The 27,136-nt window shown below is 42.8% G+C and overlaps 1 protein-coding gene across 2 annotated transcripts in view; it reads right to left on the bottom strand.

The window, feature by feature from the left end:
• HECW1 (HECT, C2 and WW domain containing E3 ubiquitin protein ligase 1) overlaps window positions 1-27,136 on the bottom strand; it is a 440,242-nt gene that overhangs the window by 292,365 nt on the left and 120,741 nt on the right. Inside the window, exon 2 of one of the 2 annotated variants that reach the window (XM_038562645.1) lies at window positions 12,435-12,492. The exons of the other annotated variant lie outside the window; for it this stretch is intronic. Coding sequence (XP_038418573.1) covers window positions 12,435-12,461 — 27 coding nt within the window. The 5' untranslated portion in view covers window positions 12,462-12,492. The remainder of the gene's footprint in view (window positions 1-12,434; window positions 12,493-27,136) is intronic. 2 annotated transcript variants of the gene reach the window in all.

Consider the following 27,136-nt stretch of genomic DNA (forward strand, 5'->3'; position numbering starts at 1 on the left):
CCAAAAGGGTGGTGCATCCCAACTCCCCACAGAGAGAAGCTTCTATGCCTCAGGGACCTTTTAGGATCTTGCCCTAGGTATCTCTGGCTGTTAACTAGAATATTTTATGATGCACTATAATATTAAGTATAGTGTTTTTCTGAGTTCTGTAAGTCATTCTATTAAATTATTGAACACCAGGGAAGAGTCATGGCAACCCTGGAATTTATACTTGTCTAGGAAGAATTCATAGTTGGCCTACAGAAATGTAGCCTGGGCACCCCATTTGCAGGTAGGGCCTAAAGTGGAGGCAGTGTGGTGGGATTGAGTCCTTAAGCTCTAGGGTCTATGCTAACTCTGAGAGTTAGTGTCAGAATTGAATTGAATTTTTGGACACCCTGCCGGTGTTGGAAAATAGGAAAAGCACGTGTTTAGTGTCAGAAAAAAGACAAGGCATTTTAATCTCACGAGCCTTACAAAATTGCAGTTTTTGTAGATCAAAACAGAATACTAGCAATTATATACATTGTCACATATACTTATGTTATCTGATGGAAGTGTTCTACTTATGCTTTCTTTCTTTGCAGTAAGTATTATTATTATTTCCCTTTATATACGAAAAAATTGAGCTTTAGAGAGGTAAGGTAACTTGACTCAGGTCATAGAAATCAGCAGTTGCAAAGCATGGATATAAACCTAAAAAATCTGAGGCAAGAGCCTATGGACTTTATCCACTCTCCTGAAATTCCTGGTAGTTATTGACCCTCAACATCTGGTTTTTACTATTAGTATTTCATATCATTAAAATTAATAATGCAAATAAAATAAATCACCATTGAGTTTTCTTGGTCTGTATGTCTGTGCTCTGTCTTGGTTCTGCATCTCCTCACCACTAGAAGTTTGCTGCTATCCCTCCATTAGAGTGAGAAGTCTGACCTACTCCCCTCCTGCTAGGGGTTCTAATCGGCCCTGCTAATATCAGCCTCCTTATCCGGAAGGCAAAAATACTGCTCAACTGCTTAGATGTACAACTCCCAGAGCATACCCAAGGAATCATGAGTTAGTAGATGATGTTCAAGACAATGCCACTTAAATCCTGCATTTCTGAATCTCCCTCTCATCACACATTAAACTAAGAGGTCCTGCAGCAAAGAAATCAGATTATGTTTGTTCAGTCCAGTGTTTCTCAAGCTTACTTGACCACAAAAGTCTTTTATGAACAGCTACTAATATCTCATCTTGGAATATCAGCATACATACCCTATTTATGTAAACATCTGTTTGTGTGTTGTATCAGTTAAGGTTCACAGAATGAATGAACAATGGAAAGAATAAGCAAATATCCGGTAGTAATCACTGTAACACAAATTGCTAATTCTGGAACAGGAAAAGTTAATTTTTCCTTTTTGTTTCCTGATTTTTGTATCAATTATACTAAAAAGTTTAGATTTCAGGTTGAAATTAAGCCTTACAGAGCACAAATAGAATCAAACAAATGATTTGCAATACTTATCTATATCCTTTTTTTTTCCTTTGATGGGGAGAAATGGGGGGAGCCATATGTAGAGAAAGGAGATAGAGAGGAGAATGCACTCTTCTAGGAAATACTGCTTTTAATGCAGTAGCTTTTACTTAACTAATCACTCCCTTGGCACACATTAGGCTAATGCGTTACTTATTAATTATTCCAGTATTTCACTGTGGTATTAGTAATTGAGAGAAATTACTTTGGCACTCATCTTTTATTCTACTATATTCTTACTTGGCTTGAATTGTAATTCTTCCTTCTTATGGTGCTCAGTAGACCTCTTGTGCCACATGTGGTTCTGTGACCAAAATACTAACTCTGCAAATTTATTATTTTGTAGTATGATAAAGCAAATAGCCAGTCATTATTCTTTTCCTTGAAGACCTTCAAAATATTTATGAGAGCCTCCTACCGATCTAGAGTGTGCAATCATTTGAAGAATAATTGTCCAGAAATACAGGAGACGGTTTGCAAGGTAATGAGCAATACACTTTACACGTTGCAAAGATTGTTCTGGAAAGATGACCTAAAAAGTATTAACTTGCTTTATTTTTCATACCTCTACATATTAAATAATGAGGTCAGATTTTCTTTTCTTTTTTTTTTTTAAGATTTTATCTATTTATTCATGAGAGACACAGAGAGAGAGGCAGAGACACAGGCAGAGGGAGAAGCAGGCTCCATGCAGGGAACCCGACGCGGGACTCGATCCTGGGTCTCGATCATGCCCTGGGCTGAAGGCGGCGCTAAGCCACTGAGCCACCTGGGGTGCCTGAGGTCAGATTTTCTTAAAAGCAGATGACATTAATTTTCATAGTAAGAAAATCTGCCTCTTTTATCTAATTAACTATATAATTCATGTGTCCGTTCCCCATTAGGTATCCTTTCCTCAGGTCCATGTCCTAAATCCCAGTCTAGGTAAAATACACCACTCATGTGTGCTCATAGAACAATGTTCTTTTCCTTCTGAATACCCATATAGGTTATGGTTTGAGTGACTTTTCTCTTTCAGTAGACTGTAGGCCTTGAAAATCAGGACTGGCTTTGATCACTATTTTATCCTCTGCATATAGAACAGCATCTGGCCCAGAGTAACCACAGCATCTGGCCCAGAGTAACTACTCTACAAATATTTATGAATGAATGAATTTATAATATGAAAGTATCTGTAGTATCCTCAATTATTTTTATTTCAAGCTCTCTGGCATGAAAGTAGGATTCCAGATGAGAAATCAATATAAATGGGTTGGCAACTTGGATTACATTGGGCACACCTATTGAGCTTTTAGATGCCTAATTCTTAAATAATATAGAATTGGGGTTCTAATTTTTAATCTATCATAATGATTAATAAAGACATTGTGCTCCCCTTCTTGGCTTGTAATTAAACTTTCCATACATGAATACTAAAAAAACAGGGAGTGGAATACTGGACTGAGTATTTGGAGACACCACTGGGCAGCCAGTGAGTATTGAGGTGACCTTAGAGGAAGTAATTAAAAAACCCCTCCTTCTAGTGACACCACAGGGCCTTGGGGGTATAAGTAACCATGGTGAACACAAGTTTAGACAGATAACATAGTTGGTCCTGTGGTTTTCAAGAGAGTAGAGAGTGGCCATTTCTCTGGGAGGTAGGACAGTGCTGATGGAGAGGAGAGTATGGATGATAATTCAATGGACATGGAGCTGAGAGAGCCCTGGATCCCCATACACTTTCATATCGTGTTCTGGGAGCTGGAGGGCTGAACCCTCTGCTAAGGAAAAGGAGTGGTGGAGGAGGCAAGGAGGCTTTTTTTGAGATTTCCAGGAGTGTGGTGTCAGTAGACTGTGTATTGACTCAGTGTTTGATAGATGTGCTTTCTAGTACATTCTGCAAAACTCCTTGACATAGCTTTCCAGTCTGATCGCTTGTCAGATATTTCCAAGAGGGCTGGGAAAGTAGAAAAGTGCCATCTGGCAATATTTCATAAAACTAATTACCTCAAGGAATTCATGAAAAATTGCAGATACAAGTGCTATAATATAGGGTTAGTGGACCACGTCATATTTTCTTCTAACAATTACCTAAATTATGTTACTCTTTCAGTTAAGTGGGCCTTTATTATTTTGCTCTCAGTGGTCATTGATTATCCATTAAAAAAAAAAAAAGATCCTCTGTTTGGCCTCCTCAGATTTGAAAAGACCTAAAAATAAGACTAAATTAGCGTTCAACCCAGGAAACAAAGATACTTCCCAGATGATTGTTAATCTAACAATTGGCAGAGATTCATCAGCACTCAACCAAAAGGATTTGCCAGGAAAACTCTCCTTAATATGAGACAACTGTCTTTCTACAGAGTCCCAGGGTCCAAAGACACGAGCCCCTTTCAGGTTGTTCAGTGAGCAGCTTTAAGCAAGCCCCTTGCTTCTTTGTGTCCTTATCAAGTGAGGTTAAGATCACGTGCACCCCTCAAGAACACAAGGGAGATGATGTGCAGCAAAGCACCTGGAAAACTGAAAGTACAAAACGAACATAAAACACCATTATTATTCCCTTTGCTGGCTTTTCACCTCTATTATTTATTTTATAACTGAAAGTTAGTGCCTCTTCATATTATATATACATCAACTATACCTCAATTAAAAATAAATTTTAAAAAATTAAAATAAAACACCCAGAATTATTAAAAGGGAGGATTCAAGTCTGGTGCAGACTTACCAGCAGCCGTAACAAAATAATCATATTTTTTTCTGACAATTTCTGTTAATGGGCTTCCACACAGACTCATATGTAAAGTAAAGCTTATAGATTGGTGCATATCCAGCAAGTGTGTAAATAGAACCTACATCATCATCATCATTACTGCTCCCACTACCACCATCTTCCCCATAACCTAGTAAAGAATCTATTATCCATCATCATCATCATCATCATCACCACCATCCCCAAGATCATCCTCACCATTATCACTATCTGTGTTGAGCAACTACTCTGTGTAAGGCATTTGACATAATCTTTCTCTTTGTGCTACCACTAAATTCTCTCAAAAACCCATATTACCCTCGTTTGAGAAAAGGGGAGTTAGAGGTTCCATGAGGGTGTCAGTGGTTCCCAAACTCAGCTGGGTTTCAAAATGACCTCAGGACTTTTTAGAAATCTAGATGCTTGGGTTTCAGGAGGAAGCAGTCTCCACTGGTGGATCCCAGGCAGCTGAAGATGTATTTCCGGGCCCTACAGAAAATTTTACTGAGTAGGTGAACTTGCAGATGACTAGGCTAAGTAACTTCCTCAGGGTCACATAGCTGGGAGCAAAGCAGGACCCCAGCTGTAGGGCACTGGACTTCCATGTCATCGCTTAACCGCTTTCCAGTCTTGTCCAACTGATAATAACATTCTATTTAATTTAACAACTGTTTTTTAGTGACTTTAATTGGTTTTTCCACATTATATATCCACTATTAAACTACATTGAAAGTTTACTTTCCTAAATGACTATTAGATATTTTGATGAATTACTTAGTAATTCAAGGACATTTGTGTCAATGCTACTGAAAGGCCTACATGCATTTCCTGGGAATCTTATTAAAATGCAGATATAGGGGATCCCTGGGTGGCTCAGTGGTTTAGTGCCTGCCTTTGGCCCAGGGCGCGATCCTGGAGTCCCGGGATCGAGTCCCACGTTAGGCTCCCAGCATGGAGCCTGCTTCTCCCTCCTCCTCTGTCTCTGCCTCTCTCTCTCTCTCTCTGTGTCTGATAAATAAATAAATAAATCTTTAAAAAAAAATAAAATAAAATGCAGATATTGACTTAGCATTTCCTGAGTGGGCCTGGCAGTCTGCATTTCTAAGCTCCCAGCTGATGCCAAGCCTGCTGGTTCCTGGATAAAGGCAGTGGCAACCCTAGGGTGGTTACAAAGAGATCTACTCCCAGAAAATGAGCACAGGCCTATGAGTGAGAATCAAGAGGACCCTCACTGACAGGAATACTGACCGGAACAAAATGTTATGGATGACACTCAGATGTGTTCTTCTGACATGAGGAAAGATATGAATAACTGGGGAGAAGGCATCACCTAATAAAGAATCTAGTGTCCATTATGGAGTAGGGAAAGGTTATTTAAGTGAAAATTACATACTGATTAGAGTGACTGCAAAGTTATGGTTATGACAGTTATGTACATTTGGAAATATCTAAACATTGGTTGAACCGGGTAAGACAAGGAGGGGGACACTCCTGAATGCTGACATTCTTGGGAGATGAGCTGAAGATCCCAGGGCACGTGCCTCCCGGAGTATCAGGTCTACCTCAGAGGACACTGCCTCTTGCAATTGCTGGGGTCACACTCTGATGCCAGGTAATGAATGGCATCAAACTCTGAAAAACCACATTGAAATGAAATAAATGAGAGTTGGAACAAAATAACATACTTTGGCTAATTGCATTTTGGGGAAGAGAAAGTCTGGGAAGGATTTGGTGGGCTGAACTGATAAAGGACAAAAGATGAAATAATGAGAGAACGGGCTTGAATTTTAATTAGGCAGGAGTGTAACAGACCCAGAACTCCAAGAGCATCTTAGATTCTTAGACCTGCAACTGTTGCATGTGAAAAGTATAAATGATTGAGTCCCCTACCCTGCTGGGCCATGTGAGACCAGGTGGGAGGAGAAAGCTCCTTGGTGCCCATCCAGGAAGGAAGGCTCCCTCATACTGGAGACACCACTGCTCTGAGCACTGCAGGGTTGGCATCGAAATAGGCTGAAGCCAGGGCTGCCTTCAGAGGCCAGCAGGAGGCGAGCTACGTGGGAACAAGGACAATCAGAAGGTCATATGCCCCCTGACTTAACAAGGACCTCCTCACTCAGCTCCTGACAATTGCTGCCAAGCAGAATAAGAACTATTGGTTATTTTTCAAAAGAAGCTCAGATTTTGAATTTTTATAAAGAACTGTTTTTTAAATAAATTTACCAACAAAATCAAACCATTCCCCCCCCCAGAAAAAACCCACAACAACTACAAAAAACACTGGCAGCCAAGTAAAATAATCTTGTCGGGAAGTTTAGAAGTGATGACTTCTGGGTTATATTTTTATGCAAGGTTAGAGATAGCATGAGTTTTTGGAGATTATACCCAGAGGTGGGGTGCAATAGCAAAGTGGGTGAACACAGGGTGCCCCTGGGTCCTCCCTTCCCCACCTATCCTTACCTGCTATCTCTTTCCTCTTAGAGCTTCCCAGTTCCTGGGAAACAAACAAAGGGTTACAGAAGGAGAGGAGAGTGAGGGGATGGGGTGACTTGGTGACAGGCCCTAAGGAGGGCACTTGATAGGGTGAGCACTGGGTGCCATACTATATGTTGGCAAATTGAATTTAAATAAAATATTTTTAAAAAAAGAACTTCCCAGTTCCTGACATCATGCTAGATACTTACTTTAATTTCTGGAAAAAAAAACCAAAAAAAAACCAAAAAAAAACAAAGCAAAACAAAAACCCACATCCCCCAACTAGAATGAAATCTCCATGAGGGCAGCGGCCTGTTTGTTCATGGCTGTGTCTCCAACACAACTGTGTCTGGTACATAGTCGGTGCTCAATAAATCGGTGCCAAGTGAATAGTGAACGACTGGTCCATGTCTCCATCTACAACACCCAAACCAGGATGAGCCTGTGTCTTAGGATCCTTATTCTGGGGTCTGAGGTCTAATTCCTAGTAGGTCATGAGGCAAGAGCGACGTGGGTAATCTAATATCCAAAACTTTTACAGAGAATAAAATATTTCAGAATCCTAGTTCTACTTTGTGGGGAAAAAAAATCTGCAAGGGACAAAAGAAAAGACATATCCATTCATGGTACAGTATATAGGTAGCTGTGATCCTTAGGATACTGACTTATGGTTTGAAATCGTGTAAAACAAGAATCTTCATTAAGAAAGCAGAAGTGAGCAAGCAACCAAACAAACAAAAAAAGAAGTAAGCAAACAGACCCAGAACCCACATCTGCTGACCCACAGCACCATACCCAGACGGCAGCAGGATACCAGGGATGCCGCGTTCTCTAAGAATTCGGCACAACGTAAAAAAAAAAAAAAAAAAAAAAAAAAAAAAATTCAGCACAATGCAAACGGGGATCAGGGGATAAAAACCAGCACTAAGGGACTTCTAGTTCTTGCTGAAAAGAGAAAATTCGGGTTCTAAATCCAGCACTACCAAGAAGAGAGGCGTCTCATTTGTGCCTGCATATAAAGCTGGCACTCCCTTGCTTGCACAAAACCACTTACTACACACTACTTCAAACAAGCAAAGCTCAAAACAATTAGCTACACACGCACGTTTTTGGGCCACCTGCTGTCTGAGGAAAATAGCTATGCAACGTGCATGCCCTAGTTTAAACCAATCTTTGAGTTCCACACAAAAAGCATCCTTCCCCTACCTGTCTCCCTCTCTAAAGTTGAATCCACCAAAAGACTAGAAATAACTAGAAATACATTTCCATCTAAGGGAGAGAAAAATATGTTTAAAGGTCAGTCCAGACCTTTTATAAAAGCACTTACTTTGAAAGAACAGGACAGATTATGTATTCAAACACAAGACACCTTCTAAAGAGCAGACCGAGAGGATGTTCAGTGCCACAGCCTTGCTCTGTGCTGGCGGCTCTGGTCCTGCTGGGCATGGTTAACAGAAAGAGTTGAGCCTGTGTGGCCTGTTCTGCTGGGGCTGCTGCGTCAGGATGACGCTCAGAACAATTATTGGGACAGGCTGTGAGCAAGTCAGCAGGACAGTTTTATTTCTGTGCTGAGATTGCTGCTTCCTAATGGGAAAATACTGGTGGTGGAGCTCCTCCCAGGTCTCAGGAAGAGTCAGGGCTCTCCAGGTGATCTGGGTTCCGAGAGAGGTGATAGGGGGGTGCCCAGCCTTGTTGGGGGGCAGAGGGCAGGCGGCCCCTGAAGGAGACCTCATCTCTCAGGTCAGACCACTTCTAGATCCACCCAAGGATATTGGTCTCCTTGACGGAGTTCCTTGCCTCTGCCAAGGGCATGACTCAGCTCACTCATACATAATTGCTCTCTCAGAGGGAGAATTCAAAGCCGAACCCAAGACAGTGACTGGAGAATAGCTAGGGCGAGAGCATGGTGGTCCCCGACTCAATGAAGTCTAGAGCTGGCGGCTTCATGTGCAGGGGGTTTGGAGCTTATCTCTCCAGGAGTTATTGCAACACGGTGGCTTAGGACTTTGGAAACTGAAATCTATGGGAGAGGGGGAGGGATGGGGGTGGGGAGGGAAAGGAGGAGGGCAACGGATCTTTCAATTGAGTTCCCAAGTCAATAAATGTAGAGAATTAGTGATTCTCTATTGCTGCTTTTCCATTGGTGTCAACACGACAAATTCTGGGGTGGAATTAAAGGCCTCTGATGACCTTCCATTTATGCCTGAATAACACTATAACTAAAAAGCAAGACCGAGATATAGTGGATGTTTAGGGAAGCTGGCTGTGGGCTTCGGGTGCCCAAGGATCCTCACCTCCACCTGCGAATACGTTCTAGATACAGAGCTAACCTCCAGGACATGAGGGAGTGGAGATAAAGATAAAGTGGAGATAAAGAAACTTCGGGATCATCTTCAGCTGGGAAGCCTTAAACAAGAATGCTACAGTTGTAAAGACATATAATTCTGAGGTCAAGGGGAATGAACCGACAAGGAACATTCTGTTTTAGGAGGGGTGCGCAGTCTTGGGCAGACGTGAGGCTGGGTGGAGCCGAGGCTAACCCCACGGCTCCCTTGAGCCCTGGCTCTCTGGACAATCTAGGACAGCACACAACCTCTTTAGGCTTCACTTCCTACGTGAGGGGTTTTTAAGATCCCTCAAATCTTACCGCCACATTCTTCCAAGCCCTGCCTTCTAGCACATGCCCTGACCCAGAGAGAAATCTAATGAGTCAAGTCTGTCTCCCTCTTTCTTTCATTGCCCTCTCTCCCTCCACATCTTAGTTCTTCCTCCTTATTCCAGCTGCTTCTGACCAAATTCTGAAAAGTCCAGAATTGATCTTTTTTAATATCTCTGGTGAGTGTGACAAATAATGGAGATAGGGACTCATTGCTTCCAGCTGCCTCACTTATGAGGTGTGGTCGTGGTCTTCTTACAATGCCCTGAGCTTGGTGGGGGCCCAAGGGCCTGGCCGCTCTCCATCCATCATGGGTGTCTCTGAACAGGCAGGCTTTGCTCCTGAGGGTCCCACGGGGTGGAAGAGACTGTCAGGCTGCAGCTCCCAGCCCGATTCTACTTCCTTTCTTTTCCTTTCACAGATGTTACTTGTCTCTTGCACAACCAGTATCTATGTCCTGGGGGACCCAACAGACACAGAGATGCTAGTCATTGCAACATATAAGCCCTAATGTCTATTTGTTTGCTTTTCCAAAAAGGACCTTTCACAGGCTTTAGGAAGCCTATATAGAGCAACAAGATCCTCTCTGTAGCATAAAGACCTGTATAGTGGAGATTTCTGTTCCATTCTCATTCATCGACACAGACAGGCCTAGCTCTCATCGGTTTTAGCCAGTAGTTTTCAACCAGGGGTCCATATAAGAACCACCCCCGGATACTTTTTCTTTTTTTTTTCTTTTTTTATTTTTTTATTTTTTATTTTTTTATTTTTATTTTTATTTTTTTATTTTTATTTTATTTTTTTTCGGATACTTTTTCAAAATGCAAATGACCAGGCTGCACATGTAAAGGTAAATCTGGAGATCTGAGATGTGTCCCTGGTTGAGAACTACTAGTCTTAGCATGAAACTCCCCCTTATTTGGGCTTATTCTAGAGATGAGCGTGCATCCTGCCGAGAATCATCCCAGAACCTGAAAAGTGTTTCTGCTTTAAATGGTAAGATATCTGCATTAAGTGATCTCTCGTTCATCTCCAGATATTTTTATAAATCCAGCTAGTAATGTAGACTTATCCTGGACCATGGTGAATCTTCCCGGAAAATATTACAGAAAGGCATAAGAAATGTTCAATTTTGAAGATCTAAACAAAAAAACATGAAAGTACCAAGGCTGTTACATATTTCCTTTATCATGCAATTTGGGGTGAGGGGTTTTGCACTGTCTTTCCATGGAACCTGGGAATAAGGTTGCTGTGTTCTGTGCCTTTGGGTTTCTAGTGCCTCCGTCATGTAGGAGGTTGCGGTTATGCTTATATTTCACAAACTAAGTCCTTTGGGAGCATCGGTCCTGATCTCTGTCTTCTCCCTCCTGTTAATCAGGGAAAGCTCACTCAGATAAATGGCAAGGGAGGATATATGGCCATTGTGTTTCTTGGATCACTGAATAAAATCCCCTGAGATTATCCGTGTGCACACGTAGTCTTGCGGTTACATTGGAGGCAAAGCTTGTACCTGGAGATGCGTGTAGGCTGAGCTTCTCCAGGACAGGGAAGCCCTAACTTTCCAAGGATACCAGTCCTGAAAAGATGAAAGTGAGAACATTCTCCTGGAATGTTAAATGCATCCAAAAAGGTATTTTTAAGACTTCCTACTGTACCTTTACAGCCAAAGAGAAAATTCAGAAGTCCCTGGGGAATGTAAACAGATAAGAGTGCTGTGCGCTGGCAAAAGTGTTCTCTTAGAGACAGTCAAGCCTTCCCCAAGGGGGAAGACTAGTGGGTGGGTAGCTGAGTAAACTCAGAGAAATAAAGCCACTGCCAACAGCACAACAAATTGAGAGACACAATATAAGAAAAAAAGTTGAACATGGAAAGTAAAACATTTAAAGTTACTGCCCTGTGATGGTCCCTGCACGTTCGGCATCACCTGATTAAGTACTAATTTAATGCTTCCTGAACACCACACATAAAATGCTCATTCTCTGTTTGCGTTACTCTAAATTTACTAATTAAGACAGCTCCCCTGTGGGTGAGTTGCAGGCAGTGCCCCGTGGAGGGAGGGAAGACCTGAGCCTGGGAACTGCATGCCTCCTGCGAGCTGATGAATGCCAAGATGCTCACTCTCCCTACTGCAGGGCTATTTCAGGGATTAGCTGAATATGCTTGTGGATGTGCTCAGTACATTTGGGAAGTACTATGCAGATGTGAGCTTTTCATTATTTTTTAGACAAAAGCCTCAGTTAAGGGTTGCCACACTGGGGCCTGTGGATGGAGATGCCAGCTCAGACAGGCAGGTCCCTGCTCCTCACTTACCCACCCAGAGACTCAGCAGTGACACAGCCCTGTACACCCAGTTCCCTTGAACATAAGATGGGAACAGTGGTCATACCTACCTCTTCAGATTGTTGCGGGTAGAGGGGATTCATGCAGAAAAAGCATCTAACATATATCATGACACATGGTGTCCGGGTAATGTGAGCTGTGATTATTGTAAACCAGGGCTGTTACTGAAAGGTGTAAGGCTCTGAGATCCGGGAAGGAGGGGACTTGGCATGAAGTCTGCGGGGATGTGGGGAAAGCCCATCTCAGGGGAGCTCCCCCAGCTGCAAGGGGCCCCTTCCAATGAACTAGCAGCCTCCTGATGGCTGGTCTGACCGGGTCAGGTGGAGAGATTGCTGCTCTGGTCTCCACGTGAATTTCTGTGTATCCACATCAACTGTAGGTAATTCCCCACAGCCCAGCAGAGTCCTCAGCTGTAGTTTTGGAAGGACCACGACAGAGTGGGTGCTTGTTTCCAGGTATAAATTCACTTGCGACAACTGTAGGTTCACATCACACAGGGGAAACTTGACATGCAAAAAACATCATCTCAAAATGGAGCACAGTCAAATAGGGGTGGATGCAGGTGGCAGGGGGTGGGCGGGTGATGGATCTCAAATGTCAGAGCTGCACTTGAGAGAATTCCTGGGCCGGGCAACCACAGTGGGCTGTGGACTGAGGCACATTCCATTATGAGTGGAGTGGGTTTATAATGGAATGACATGGATGGGTTCTTATAATCAGAAAAACACACTGACCTTCACACTACACAGGTGCAGCAGCATAATGACCCACCACGTGTACGCGCATCAATTCCTGGGGAAAAGTCCAACGAGGTTAACTCAGCGTGTATCCCAAGCAAACAAAATCAGCGACATTACCCGAAAGAAGAAAGCTGTGCCCCCACCCCCACCGAGATACCTAGCTTGGGCAATCAACACGTAAAGGGAAAAATTACACGAGGATCGTAATAGTTTTCAGGAAGCAGGAGAAAAATGTAGCAAGCAACATTATTTCATGGCAGGAGTATTTTGCTATAGATTTTGAAATTTAATGTTAAGGAGTACGAATCATGGGACTAGAAAAAAATATTTTTTTTTTCAGGAAACAAGAATTTGGTGTGGGGCTTGCGGGGAGGAGATGGGAAACCTACCTAAAGGCATTCTCAGACATGCTCCACTTGCCAGACTCCCTCAACCACAAAGGAACCAGATCTACAGTGAAACTGCTGGAAATATCACTAACTCACTTCAGTGCACATACTCAGATGTGAAAGATTCCAGAGAGAGCACTGTCCCCTACGTGGCCAGTAGAGTATTGCCCCCAAATAGCAGCCACTGACCACAGCATCTGCATTTCAGTATAGAGAAACCATGTCAAAAATTAGGGGTTTGATGGAGAGATGCCAGGCATCCGCAAATTGCTAATGGTTTTCCATCAGGGTCCTGTTAATCCCAGTATCACTGTGGTTCATGAGTTTTTATTCTGATTTTATGGACTCATCTTCCTCTGAAGTTAAAGTTGCTATGAAAGGGATCAATAGGGTCTTACTCCAGAAAAAAGTGGGATATGATATCAGCTTTCCAAAAACCCCAGTGAAGCCTGAAGCTTTGCTGACAAATGGGTTTGTGTAAGAAACAAGTCGCAAGCTTGCACTCTGCATGCATAGATTATATCCTCATCCCTGGCCTGAGCAGATTTGCATAGGAGACAGAGAGAATTTGAGGCCCCTGTACTCAGATCCCCCTCCCCTTTCTGGACACTATTTGGCTTCTCAGTGGTGAGGAAACAGAGGGGCTTCACCCCTTTCCCTATGGTGCCCACGGGCTTCCCAGCTGCTCCCCAGGCTGGCCCAGCCCTGCTCCATATGAAGGCCCTTCCGCACTCACCTTTTCCATGTTTGAGATCCTCAGACCCTCCTATATTCACACCCATATTCCCATCCATGGCCTCAGTTACTATCCACACATTGACAATTCCCAAATTGACAGTTCCCACAGCTCAGCACTCTCATCTGAACTGCAAACCAACATCATCCACTGGGGCTTCTCACAGCCTTTAAACACAGTTCAAACGGAACTCAGGATCTTTGTCCCCACACCCGGAGCCCAGACTCAGTAACAGTTCCTTAGCCACTAGGTCCCACTGTCCGTACCTTTGGCTACTAGTTCTTAACCATTCTAGAATGCGTTGCTTCTCACCATTTCTACTCCTTCATCGTGGCTCAAGCCTCTCTCCTACCCAAACTCAACTGACCAGAATCAGTCTTCCCACCCTACCCATGCCCCATACACATTCTCTACAACACGTAGAATGCTTTTTATAAAAGGATTATGGCACTTCCTTGCTTTAGTGGCTTCATACTTCTTTTAGGCTAAAATTTGAGACAGGTTGAGACATTTCAAGCATGCAAAATAGATCTGGGCCTGCGGCCTTCCTGGCCCTCCTGCCCACCCCATGCATGACAGCCCAGCCACTTGGGGCATTTTATAGTCTTCAGAGGTGCTTGCTTCCCTTTCTTGGGGATGTCAGCATGCTGGTCCCTCTGTGTGAAACATACTTCCTTCAGTCCTCCCCTACAACCTTTAGTCCTCGGTCCCTTGGGACATCAGCCAGAACAAATGCCCCTGGAACAATACCCTGTACTTATTTTTGAAAAGAATTTTAAAGAACTATTTGTGTGATTTATTTAATGTCTGTCTTGCAAAGTCAACCTGAAGTTCTCTAGGAACTGAGGCTGCCAACGTCAGTACTGAGTGCAGACCCGCTACAAGGGCTTGCTCACCATGTGCCCTGAGAACTGGATGGATGAAAGAATTGCTGAATGATGCAGGACTGTTTATGTCCTTGAGGAACTCACAGTCTAGACTTCAGAAGACACAGAAGAAGCATCCAGATGCACCTGTCCCAAGCCAAATGTTGATCCAATTAATCAAACATACACATGCACATTAGAAGAGTAAGCAGAAGAGAAAGAGACCATTCATATTACATGTTACTGATTTAGCACTTAACCCGGGGGAGTACTTGTGTATTTTACTTTACAGTTTCCTGTAAATTGGTTTTTTACAGTTTCCTAGTAGGTTAGCTGCAAAACTTGACACTGGCAAAGAAGAATGAGAGCAGAGTGGAGACTTTATAGATAAAACGAGTGGGGATTTTAAAAGATCCAGCTCTAGATTCCTAAATCTCATACCACTCCACCAACCAGGACCTGGATGGAACCTCTTCCATCAAGAATAAGCTGGAGCCCAAGGAAGTTAAAGAATGAAATGGGGACAAAGTGATTGTCTACATGAATGCAACCAGAAAAGTGCTCTACCCTTTGCTTTTGGCCCATGTAACCTTACAAGTCCACCCAGGCTCTTCAAAGATTTCAAGTAGAGGAAACCCCAACAGGAAAAGACAACTGACAGTATTGGGGACCAATAAAGTTGTACCTTGTAAGTAACCCGAGATTAGATGATTCCTCCTTCAAATGCATGAGCATTTATATACAGTTGTATCTACTTCAACTACTGCACTCAAGGGTCTATGACCCTTGGGGACACGCTCAGAGCCCACTGCACAGGGTAACAGGAAAATCAAGCAGGAAGGACACTTCTGAAGATCATTGCAGTAGGGCCTGTGGTAGAAGCCCTAACAGCAGGGCAGGTGTGGCTGATATGCACAGCCTTTGATGAGGCCAATCCTTCATGGTCCCCAAGTCAGCCCTCTGAGGCCCCCAACAATGATGCACGTGCCCTGCGAACTTATCCTGCAACAGCGCCATTCTAGGGATCAAGGCTGACAGGTGCCAACACTCTCCCGCCCCCCCCCCCCACCAGGTCACCGGGGGAGAAGTTACCATTATTAAAAATCAAATAAACTGGTTAAGGTATTATTAATACAGGGCCAATATTGACCCTGCCCCTATCCAAATGAGCTGAGGTTAAAAGCTAATACAGAACATGTAACACAGTGACCTGTCATGGGTTAAAAATTCTGTTGTTTTGCTCTTCTCCGGCTCCATTTGGTCTGCATCTAGGAAGTGAAGGGCTTTTTAGGAAGTGATCAATATCATTATGGGTGGAATGGATAAAAGGAAGCAATATAAAAGACGACTGATTTTTTTAAAAACCCTGTTTTGGTAATTATAGAAGCAACATACATCTGTTGTTTAAAATGCCAAGCCATACAGACAATATGACAAAAAATCACTCATAAGCCTACCCCTGAAGAAAACTAGAGATTCTGATTGGAATGGGTTTCTCGTTTCTAAGAAGCGGTTTGAGGGAAGCCTACTCAAAGTGCCACCTTCTGGGTGCCAGGTCCCAGCAAGTTCCAGCAGGCCTGGGGGTGGGCATCCTGGAAACGAAGCCCCAGAGTTTCTGGCCTTCCAAGGAGGCTTGTGATATCTAAAAACAATTTACACTTACTTTAAGCAGATGTATCTGATATCCTCAGAAAGCTGTCAACTAGCACAATCACCCCCGTACAAGACTGCAGTCGTGACTATCAATTACTTGGGTTGTCCTCAGAATGGATGACTGACAATTAGGATCGATTGAGTTCCAACAGGAGATGCCAAGTTGCACGTGGGCAATTCCAAGTACAACACAACAGACCCGCCTGGAAGGACAAATTAAGCTCAACGGTACATGTTTTGAATGAGATTCTTAAAAGCTTATTTCTTCTTGGAGACCAGAATATTACACTCGCTGATTTAATAGGAGGATTCTTATTGAGAGATCCCAAGTAACAAGCTGTGTCACTAGATCCTCCATCATGTGAGTGTCACAGCAAGGACTCCTCTACTAACAGTCGGTGGGACAATGCACTGACACAAATGAGTCAGGTCCTATTTTCAATGTCATGACCATGAACTTGTCGGCACCACTGAGGGGTCTAACCCGTCTCGTTGCATCCCAAGCTCATTTCTTCCAGTCACCTGTCTTGATGTCATTTACATTTTCAGGACATATAAGATTTACTGTCACATAACCTTAAGGGTATTACTATCATTGAATTCCTTGTCTTGGGAGGAGGTGCCTTTTTGAGCCACTACCTACAGCATCACTTCATGTCATTAATGACTTACAGTGCCTTCCAAATTCTCAGGTCTTACCATTCACACAGATGATCTCTCTTAAATTAAAAAAAAGGGCGGGGGGGAACTTTGACAAACTGGCTAGTCTTTTCTCAACAAACATGGACTCAGTGGCATAAGTGAGCTACTCATCTTATATTTTACATTTTAATATTCATCTTGTTAGTATATTTTTATTGTCATTTGTTCATATATTTCTCCAATTCTCTGGCATAGCCATTAATTAATAATAATTTCTAAAATAAAAATGTCTTGACTTTAAACTTCCAATATCTATTGGAATCTCTATTAATAATCTCTATTAGTAATAATCTCTAAAATAAAAATGTCCTGACTTTAAACTTCCAAGTTGACCAAACTTCCCATTTGACATTTTCTTCCCGACCCATCGATCTCATGCTGATTCTAAGGAAGACTTTTTCCAAAGATGACCAGCTTGTCCTTACAGGGACAGTTCCAACTCCATGAGCAGGCAACATAAATACGTGAGTGCAGCCTCCTCCTCCCAGTACCTTCCTCCTCAGACCCCAACCCTGAACAGCAATGCCACGAGGAGGGGTGAGGCTGAGTCCTGCAGCCAAGATGGTGAGGACGAGGTGGAGGCAGCCTCCAAGAGCTCTCCTGCTACGGTTAATGGGTGGGTGTTCAAGGCCAGGAGCTGGGTCCCTGCCCTACCACTCCATCCTTCCCAGGGCTGAGATTTACTGCTGCTCAGCCCATGGCTGTTTGCTTTTCCTCAACCTTCATGTTCCAACCGCAGGACATCTGTGATGGGGAAACTCTCCTAACAGAACTCCATTCTTGACTAACTCCACAACAAAGCTGTCTTCTAAGAATAAGAGCTGATCTCAGGATGTTTTCATTAGAAACAGATTTCTGCAACAGCCTATCAAAACATTTTCCTTGCACAATAAGCAATACAATGGGGCAGAATGATGCAAAACATACGAGCTTACCACTGTCCTCAGCAGCCAGCAGCTCCCTTACTGTGTTTTCATTGGCTCATTTAACTCACATATCGTAGATAAGTGCAGCCTTCATCATGCTTGGTGTTTTTCATGCTCCAAGTGGCAGAAGAAAAAGGCTGGTGAACTGCATTTCTGCCTCTGTTTTCAAAATCTGTCACCAGCTGTCCCCGAGGGCTGAGGTTTGCCTGCATCCTTAAAGAGCCAAAGAGGTGCTAGCTAACAAGGCAGGCTCAGAGTCATCCACTTATTGACCGCCTACCACTTGCCTGGCATCATATTAGCATTGGAAAAACACCACGGTGAGAGCTAATATCTAGTATTTATATGGTTTTCGATGTGCCAGGACCCTTTCTAAGTGCTTTACATAGAGGAAGGCGCTAGGCCTTGCAGCAGCCCCGCGAGACAGAGGCTATCACTGCCTACAGCTTGTAGGCGAGGAAGCTAAGCATGGGGTGGTGGTGTAACTTGCCAAGTGCCCAAAAGAATAAGGAGCAGGCTGGAGTGCAGACGGACCTGGTCCCTGCCCCAAAGGAGCCAACACACGTAGACCAGACCAACTGAGTACACAACCTGTCAGAGCATTGAATGTAAGAGCTGAGGAGGGTCCTGGCAGTTCCTGTTCAGTGATGTATATATATAAACTTATTTTGGTTGGTAATACCTTTAAGACAGACACTAACGGGGCTATGCCTTCTGGAACTCCAGCTCGTCCTCGGGGAAAACAGTGGCACTTTTTCTCCCTGTCCTTTTAACATTTTTTTCTTCCAGTTTCCACTGTATAGTCTAATCTTTCTGAAATGTATTTTTGTGCATGGCTTATTACATTTACCATCTGTTTCATTTTGAGTTTTTGCCCTCACAAATAGTTTTCCAAGTGCTACTTGTTAAGCAATCATTTAATATATTCAAAATCGATAAATATTTTTATAAACTCATGTCTTTCAAGATGATCAATCTCTTCTATTCTCTGTATTCACATATTGACACATGAAGTTTTCGGGTTTGTGTGTACGTGTGTATACATGTACACAGAGTAAGGCATATAAACCTCTTTACTATATATTTATAATAATATATCACATTGGGTAGCACAATACCCCCTTCACTAATTTTTGAAATAAATTCTTCTCAAAAATCTCCTAGCTTTGCTTGCATTTTTATTTGTCTGGAACTGGAGAACTAGGATTGCCGTGGTTGCAGGGGGCCATCTAAAAATGCCATAACAGCATTATGTTTATCACGAGGCACTTACAAGGCAGGGGACCAAAGAGTGCTGGCGACATTCATACAGAGGACTCTGCCCAAGATTCAGTGGAACTCAATCCTCACACTCAACCACATTCTAGAACATAAAAATCCCATGGATCTTTTTGGTGGGATTAAGTTAAATGAATGAATATGGGAAGAATTTATACATTAATTATAAATTAATACATTAATTTTTCCAACCAGGAGTATGATCTGTGTCTTCACTTACCAAATTCCTGTCTTGATTTTTTAAATTAATATCTGTAGTTTTTGTCATGTAGGCTCATGTTTGTAGTTCATGTTTTCTTTCTTAAAATTTCAAAATGGTTTCTAAAATTATCCTGGGTTTGGGACAAAGGATAACAATTCTTATTCTGCATTTTTTGGAAAAATGGAACTTCACTGCCTTCTGTTTCAGATCCTTTTTATCAGCCTAGTACTCATGCTCAGGTTTTATCATTTTTTTAAGATTTTATTTTATTTATTCATGAGAGATACAGAGAGATGCAGAGACACCGGCAGAGGGAGAAGGAGGCTCCCTGTGGGGAGCCTGATGTGGGACTCAATCCCAGGACCCCGGGATCATGACCTGAGCCAAAGGCAGACACTCAACCACTGAACCACTCAGGCATCCCTGGTTTTATCATGTTTTATTACCATGTTTTATTACCATGTTTGCTGTTCTGGGGTTCACTGGTCAGAGAAGGTTGACTCCCTTCTACACCCCCCTGTAGGAAGAACCAAAGTCTCCTTCCCTGGTAGCCACTCCTGGAATAGGGGCAGGCGGTTCTCTGTGGGGCTCCCCCAGGTGAGGAGACATAGAATGAGCTCTATCTTTCTTCAACATCTCAAAGGGAAGAGCTCTGGAACCCCTCAAGCAAGGTTCTTTCTGGTTCCAGGTGAGGGTTTCCCCATTTCCCAGGTCTTCTCCCTCCAGGTGTGCTGGAGCTGGGCCTCAAAGGTATAAGGGTGGTCAGGACTCGGATCTGGACCATGGCTCTGGCAGGGGATTGGTCTGATTTGCTGGTCAATCTCGAGTCAATGAGATTAGGTGGAGGAGGACTAATGGGACCTTGCTTTGGGTCCGCTGCCTAAACCCTGGATAGTCACAAAGTGACCTGACATTTGCTTTCATTTGCTGTGCATTTATTTCCCTATAGGGCTTCACATGGCGTAGTCTTTTCATTCAGTCATGTATTCAACAACTTCATTGAAGGCCAACCACACACCAGGCACTGGAGATGAGGCAGTGTTAGTGAACACCACAGACTATGAGCCCTGGCTGTGCACCTCATGTTTGAGAGGAGAGAGCAACCAAAAAAACCTCACAATAAATAAGAAAAATACACGTTAGATGGTGAGAAACTTAAAGACAAAACAATAAATGAGAAATGAAATGTTAAAATGTAGTAGGAGATGACATTTTAGATTGGGTTTCTCGAAGGAAAGATGTTGAGTAAAGAACGGAGGAAGAAAAGGAAGTGTCCGAGAAGATGTCTAGGGAAAGATAGTTTCAGTCAAAGAAAACAGCAAGTGCAAACGTGCCTGGGGTATTTTTGAGAAACAGCAGAGAGGCCAGTGTGGCCATCCAGAGCTAAGAAAACAGAGGGGAGAATGGTAGGAAATGAAGTTGAAGATGTAGCATGAGGCTGGATAGTGCTAGGTGCCAGGAACTAGGCTAGTTCAGTGGAAGTGCTACGCTATCCATATGGAGTGAGGTAGGGAGTCGCTGGAGAGCTCCAAGCAGGCAAGTGACACGACCTGGCTTGCAAAGAACAGAATGTCTCTAGCTGCTGGTTTAAGAGCACAGGGAAGGGGAGAGAAGGGAGACCTTGCAAGAATGCAGGAGAGACACAAAGGTGGCATGAGCAGGGCGGGGGCAGTGGGAGCTGTGAGAATTTGGTAAGAATTATAGAGAGAAGAGCGTTGTCACGGGCAAGGCTGTATTGCACTTAATGTGTAATGCCCTCCGCTAAGCTTGTGTTGGTCTAGCAGCCATCTGATCGTGCGCAGCTCTCACAGACTGAAGGGAACACTTGCCGCTCCTTACCCGCTCAGCTCCCTACAGTGACACTTCTTGCTGGATAGTATGAAGCCACTTCTCTTTCCTTCGATTGAAACTGTAATCAGTTTGCACCCCTCTCTCCAATTCTATCTTTGCTTATTGTGGGCACCACAGCTCCTGTCATGCCCACCGTATCTCTACGTCCACTTCCTGCTTCACTGCATTTTGGGGAGTGGAAGAGCCAAATGAGAACAGGAAGAGAGAAGCAAATGGAGGCAGCTGGGTTGGTGTTGGCTGGGAGCTACCGAGGGCAGGTGATATGCAGGTATGCAGAGGTCTGGTCCTGGTCCTCTGGGCACTGGTCACTCTCAGTATCCTGGAAATCAGTTCTGGAGACAGATATATCAGTCACTATTCCTAGGCTCCAGAGCACTGTCATTGTGCGTCATCTAGGAAACTTCTCATAAAATTATTTTCGTAGAAGTTGTACCTGGGGGAGGGAGAAGCATCTAGTAACCTCTGTCACTGCTAGTCACTCTAGTAACTGGATATAACTGCCGTCTCTTTCAGTCACACGTTTTTCCACTGGACAACACGTTAAGACTCGACAGACACATGGAAGAGTTTCTCAGACATTGAAAAACAATAGCAGATTTTCTCTGAACATATAATCCATAAAGATATTAAATCCATAGGCATATGCTGCCCCAGATACATGTGACCATGTGTGCTCAATGCCCATCTTTTCCACAATGGCATCTCAGAAGTCCTAGGGACAAAATGTAAAAAATTGTGCCACCCAATGCTAAGATGTGGAGAGCTGAAAGGCAAGAAAAATGATAATATCTAAGTCGTGGTTTCTTCAGTAACTTTGTCTTTTCTGCAATTGATGGTGCATATGAACGTGAAGAATTTCCAGATGTAATATCTCACCCAATAATAACAACCAGCCGGGATAGGGAGACAAGGGTGAGGTTTTCACTTTGGTTGGTCTCAGCATTTCAGCTGGAGAATATTCACCCATGGAGGACTGTGAACCAGAGGGGTTCTCATTTCCACCTCTGAAAACGTGGGTCTGCTAAAACTTAACAACTTTAACAATCTTAAAAATCAGAACATTAAATAGCACAATTATCAGGAAAAATGGTCTATGAATATTATCATTTCTGGTGGTTAAGGGGTTTCTGAGCAAAGAGGACTGGCACCTGGGTTAGAGAGTGGTTAACAGCCACTCTAAAGATAGAGACATCTGGGAAGATGTAGTCCCTTCTCCTCTGGAGACATCCGTTTACATGCAGGGGTGTGAGTCTTTTGCCCCCTCTCCTCAGATAGGGTTTCGTTATATTCCAGAACAAAGGTCTCTCTTCCTTTCTCGGAAGAGGAGGAGAGCCAGATGTGCCAGTCACTCCTATATAAGCACCGAGATTCATAATTTTGGGGTTTCTCTCCTTGGCACAAACCCCTGCCTGTACAGGGAATATCTGGCTCCCATCACTTCATCCCAAGAGGAGATGATGCTGAGATTGCATGGAAATCAGTCTGTTCTCTCATCCAAAGACCTCATGTTTTCTGTCATAATAAATAAATATAAGTGGATGTTTGACTTAACAATGAAAGGACAGTTGGCTGTGATGGCAACACTACTCACTATTAAAGGATGCGTTATGATGACCCCCAATCATTCCACTCCCCTCTGCAGAGATCACACATCCCTGCCTGCCGTGTGACCTGCTCATGCTACCCGTGGCAATGTTAGAAACACCTACCTCATACACTTTGGACTTGACCATGTGATATGTAATATGCTCTGGCCAACTAAATGTGATGTCCACTTCCGAGCAAGAAGTTTTAAGAGTTATCATGAGTTTACACCAGCCTTTTGCTCCTGTTCCCTCTCCCCCAACAACAGCATTTCCAGCTCTACTAGAGCTGTGCCATCAGGCTATACCTCAGAGGGAAGAATATACATGCAGCCCAACCCACAAAGGGAAGGAGAGCTGTAGCTAACCTACAGCCCAGATGTGGATGTGACGCGAAGGAGAAATAAATATTTGTAGGAAAAGCCACGAGGTTGTGAAGATGCTTGTTTCATAGTCTACCTAAGAAAAGAAAATTGTGTGGATATTTGTTTTACAACATAATCAGCCAAAGCAGATTGACGTAGCTGCACACCAGCCTCCACTCTGCCTCTCTTCTGAATTGAACCCACTGCTCAGTGGAAGGCGGCATATCCTGATTCTTCGGCACCAACCAGCACTTGGCATTTCCCTTAACTGACCTTCTTTAAAAGAAAAGTCTTCTGTTTCATGAGTGGGGAGGAGGTTTCGGCACCAATATGAACTTGTGGAGTGGCAAGGATCTAAGAGATTTTCTTCTCTCCTGTGTTCCATTCAAACCATCCCAATCAACCAAGTCCTCTACTTTTTCTTTTTTGTACTTGCTGGTTTCTCTCTTTCACTGAAATTCCAAGTTCTTTATGAACACTTTCCCCTAGGAACTGTCAACTCTCAGGTCAAATTTCTCCCGGTAGTTATCAAGTCAGGATATGTATTGTATCCTTCCCACTCAATATTTCCCACAAAGAACACATTCTTTGCTAACAAGGGAGAAGACTGCAGTGGCTGCAGTGCAGTGTTGCTGGGAAGGGCTCATAGTTAATTTCTGGCATTTACTAATTTTTAAAAAAGATTTTATTTATTTATTCATGGAGACAGAGAGAGAGAGAGAGAGGCAGAGACAGAGGCAGAGGGAGAAGCAGGGCCGACGTGGGACTCGATCCCGGGACTCCAGGATCACACCCTGGGCTGAAGATGGCGCTAAATTGCTGAGCCACCGGGTTGCCCTAAATTTTTATGTCAAAATATAGAAAACCCGGGGAAACAGGCTCTTGTACCATCCAAAGTCTACATTCCCTGCTTAGATCTGCTGTCTTGAGTCTTTTTCAATCTCTTAGCTGGCAAACAGAAAGTCCCCTTTAGGGCACTAACACAATTACAAAATTGGAGTTTAACAGACTTAAACTGGGTCCTCCTGGAGGCATTTACACTTTAGAATAAGAGCAGTCTCAGATCATAGCAGCGGGGACAGGGAGACAGTAGGAGTCAGAAGACCTGCCAGGAGAGGTTAGTGTCTTGTCTCTTTGCACTGTCTGCCATGGCCAGGAGGACCATGACAAACCAGAGCCAGAGTGTGTCAGCGATTGCTCACTTTAAGCCAAAGAGCCTAAAGGACCTCAAATTTACCGACCTAATGAAATAGGTCCCTGCTTCATTTTCCCTATCCAGGAGCTAACAGTTTAAGGAACAATAGGGCAAAACTTCCACATGATTTTAATGGTGGCACACTGAGCAAATGGGATAACATATGCTGGTACAAATCAATTCAGTGAATCCACATCATGTGCAAGACCCACAGGGATGCTTTTAGGGTTGTAAATACCTAGGAAAAAAAGAGTTGCATTGAAAGGGTTGTGATGGGAGAGACAGATGGTTCCCAGATGTGGAACAAGCAGAAGGGCAGAGGGAGGTAGAGAAGTGTGAGTTCAAGTCTGAATCTGCCGCTTTCCAGCTCTGGGATCTTGAGCAAGTTACTTAATCTACTCAAATGTCACTTGTAAATGAGGATTATGATGGTCTCTACTCCATAGTGCTGTCAGTGGATTTAGGTAGGAAAACATATGGAAAGTACTAGACCTGTGGCACCTACAGGACCAAAAGAGACTCAGAGCTCAGTATCAAGGAAGGTGTGCAGGGGGCACCTGGGTGGCTCAGTGGTGGAGCGTCTGCGTTCGGCCCAGGGCGTGATACCGGGGGCCTGGGATTGAGTCTCACATCAAGCTCTCTGTGGCGAGCCTGCTTCTCCCTCCACCTATGTCTCTGCCTCATGAATAAGTAAATAAAATCTTTTTTTTTTTAAAAAAAGGAAGGTGTGCCAAGTTCAGGAAATGAGGGTCACTCCAGCCAGGGCTTTAAAGAAAGTACTAACGCTTGGCTAAGCATTTACCACCCAGCCACTTTCTGCTTTACATTTTTTTTTTTTAATTTTGGCAAACTTCCAGACTTACAGAAAAGTTGTGGGAATATTACAATGAATCCCTAATATAGTGCACACAGATTCTCCAAATGGTACTCTTCGGCTATATCTGTTTTTCCTTTCTCTCTCTGTGCCTGTGTGTGTGCACACACACATCATGCATACATACATATATAATTTATATAATTGTGCATATTGATATGTGTGCATGTCTAATTTTTTCTGAACCATTGAAAAGTAATCTGTAGACTCTTTACTCCTGAATACTTTGGTGTGTATTTCCTAAAAGCAAGAAATTATTTTATGTAACTACAGTATATTTATAAAAATCAGGAAATTAACATTGACACTCTTCTGGTATCTAATCGATAGACTAATCAGATTAGGCCCATTTTTCAATAATGTAATTTAGAGGAAACAAAAGCCCAAGATCCCATGTTACGTGTTGCATTCAGTTGTCTTTCTTTGTATTTCACGACACTGATAATCTTCCAGGGTACAGACTGGTGATTTTGTAGAATATCTCTCACCTTAAAATTTGTCTAATGTGCCTTGTGATCAGTTTCAGGCTCTGCTTTTTGGGCTAGAACACCACGGAAGGGGCGCTGAATTCCGCACGTACCCTCTCCTGTGCACCTGCTAGCACTACTCCACCTCTGATGTTGTTAACTTTGATTATTTAGTCAAGGTGATGTTTGCCAGGTTTCTCTACTGTAAAACTATTTGATCCCTTGTAATTAATAAATACCTTGTGGATACTGTGAGATTATGTAAACAGACCATATTATTCCTTAAACTTTCACTTTTTTAGCATGAATTCATTATTTTTTGCCTCAATCAGTTATGCTGATGGTCCTAGCCCTTTTCTTAACAGAGTTTTTGAATTGTCTTTTTTTTTTTTTTTTTTTAGATTTTATTTGACACAGAGAGAGCTCACGCAGGAGAGGGCACAAGCAGGGTGACTAGGGGGCAGGGAGGGAGAGAAGGAGAAGCAGGCTCCCCGCTGAGCAGGGGTTTATCCTAGGACCCTGGGATTATGACCTGGGCCGAAGTAGATGCTTCATCGACTCAGCTGCCCAGGCGCCCCTGAATTCTGTCTTTGAGGACTATTTTCCACCGCAATGAATTTTATTATGAGGCTCACTAATGCTGCTACACTATGAAGCATCTTTCCAAAATGTTAGCTCCTGCCTGGTGTCAGCTGGTTGCAAAGACTTTAATTCAGGAAAGGTGAGCACCAACACTGGAAGTGCCTTTTACTTGCCAGAAAGTGGATAAAAATTAAATTCTTCTTGAATTTAATTATAGTAGTCATTTTACATTTGGTTTCAACATAGGATTGTTCTTTCTTTCTTCTTTCTTTCTTTCTTTCTTTTCTTTCTTTCTTTCTTTCTTTCTTTCTTTCTTTCTTTCTTTCTTTCTTTCTTTCTTTTCTTTCTTTCTTTCTTTCTTTCTTTTCTTTTCTTTTCTTTTTTCTTTTCTTTCTTTTCTTTCTTTCTTTCTTTCTGCCTTCCTGCCTTCTTTTCATTCATTTCATAAGAAACTCATTCTTACTGTGGAAAATATGAAAGCAATCAAAAGCAGAAAACAGGAAACAAAAGACACCCATAACCTAGAATCGCATGCCGTAAAGCATTATTTTATATAGCTACATTATAATTATAAAAATTAGGAAATTCCCATTGCTCATTTTGTTAACTGTCTGATCTTGCTCTTTGAGTGCTTATCTGGGGAAGCTTGGTATTACTTTTTACATAAGTACTGGAGTTCTATGCACCCTAAAATATTAAACTTTTGTCCAACATGCTTATTGCAAATATTTTCCTAGTGTATCATTTGCCTTTTAATTTTGTGTATTTGGATATGAATGGAGAATCTCCAATTTTATGTAGTCCAGCTTTTTCTTCCTGACCCCTTCTCAATTTGCTATATTCTTTGCCATCACTTTTTCCCTTTTACTTTATCTGAAGACACATTGTACATATAATTTTACAATCCAATTTTTCAACGAAAGTAAGCATTTCCAATGTCGTTAAAAAATTCTTTTCCCAAATAAATCTTAATGGGTGCCCTTTAGAAATGTGATGTAATTCAGTTCATTGTGCTTTATTTTAAACC

Source organism: Canis lupus, chromosome 18, assembly GCF_011100685.1.
Source record: "Canis lupus familiaris isolate Mischka breed German Shepherd chromosome 18, alternate assembly UU_Cfam_GSD_1.0, whole genome shotgun sequence".
Lineage (NCBI taxonomy): Eukaryota > Metazoa > Chordata > Mammalia > Carnivora > Canidae > Canis > Canis lupus.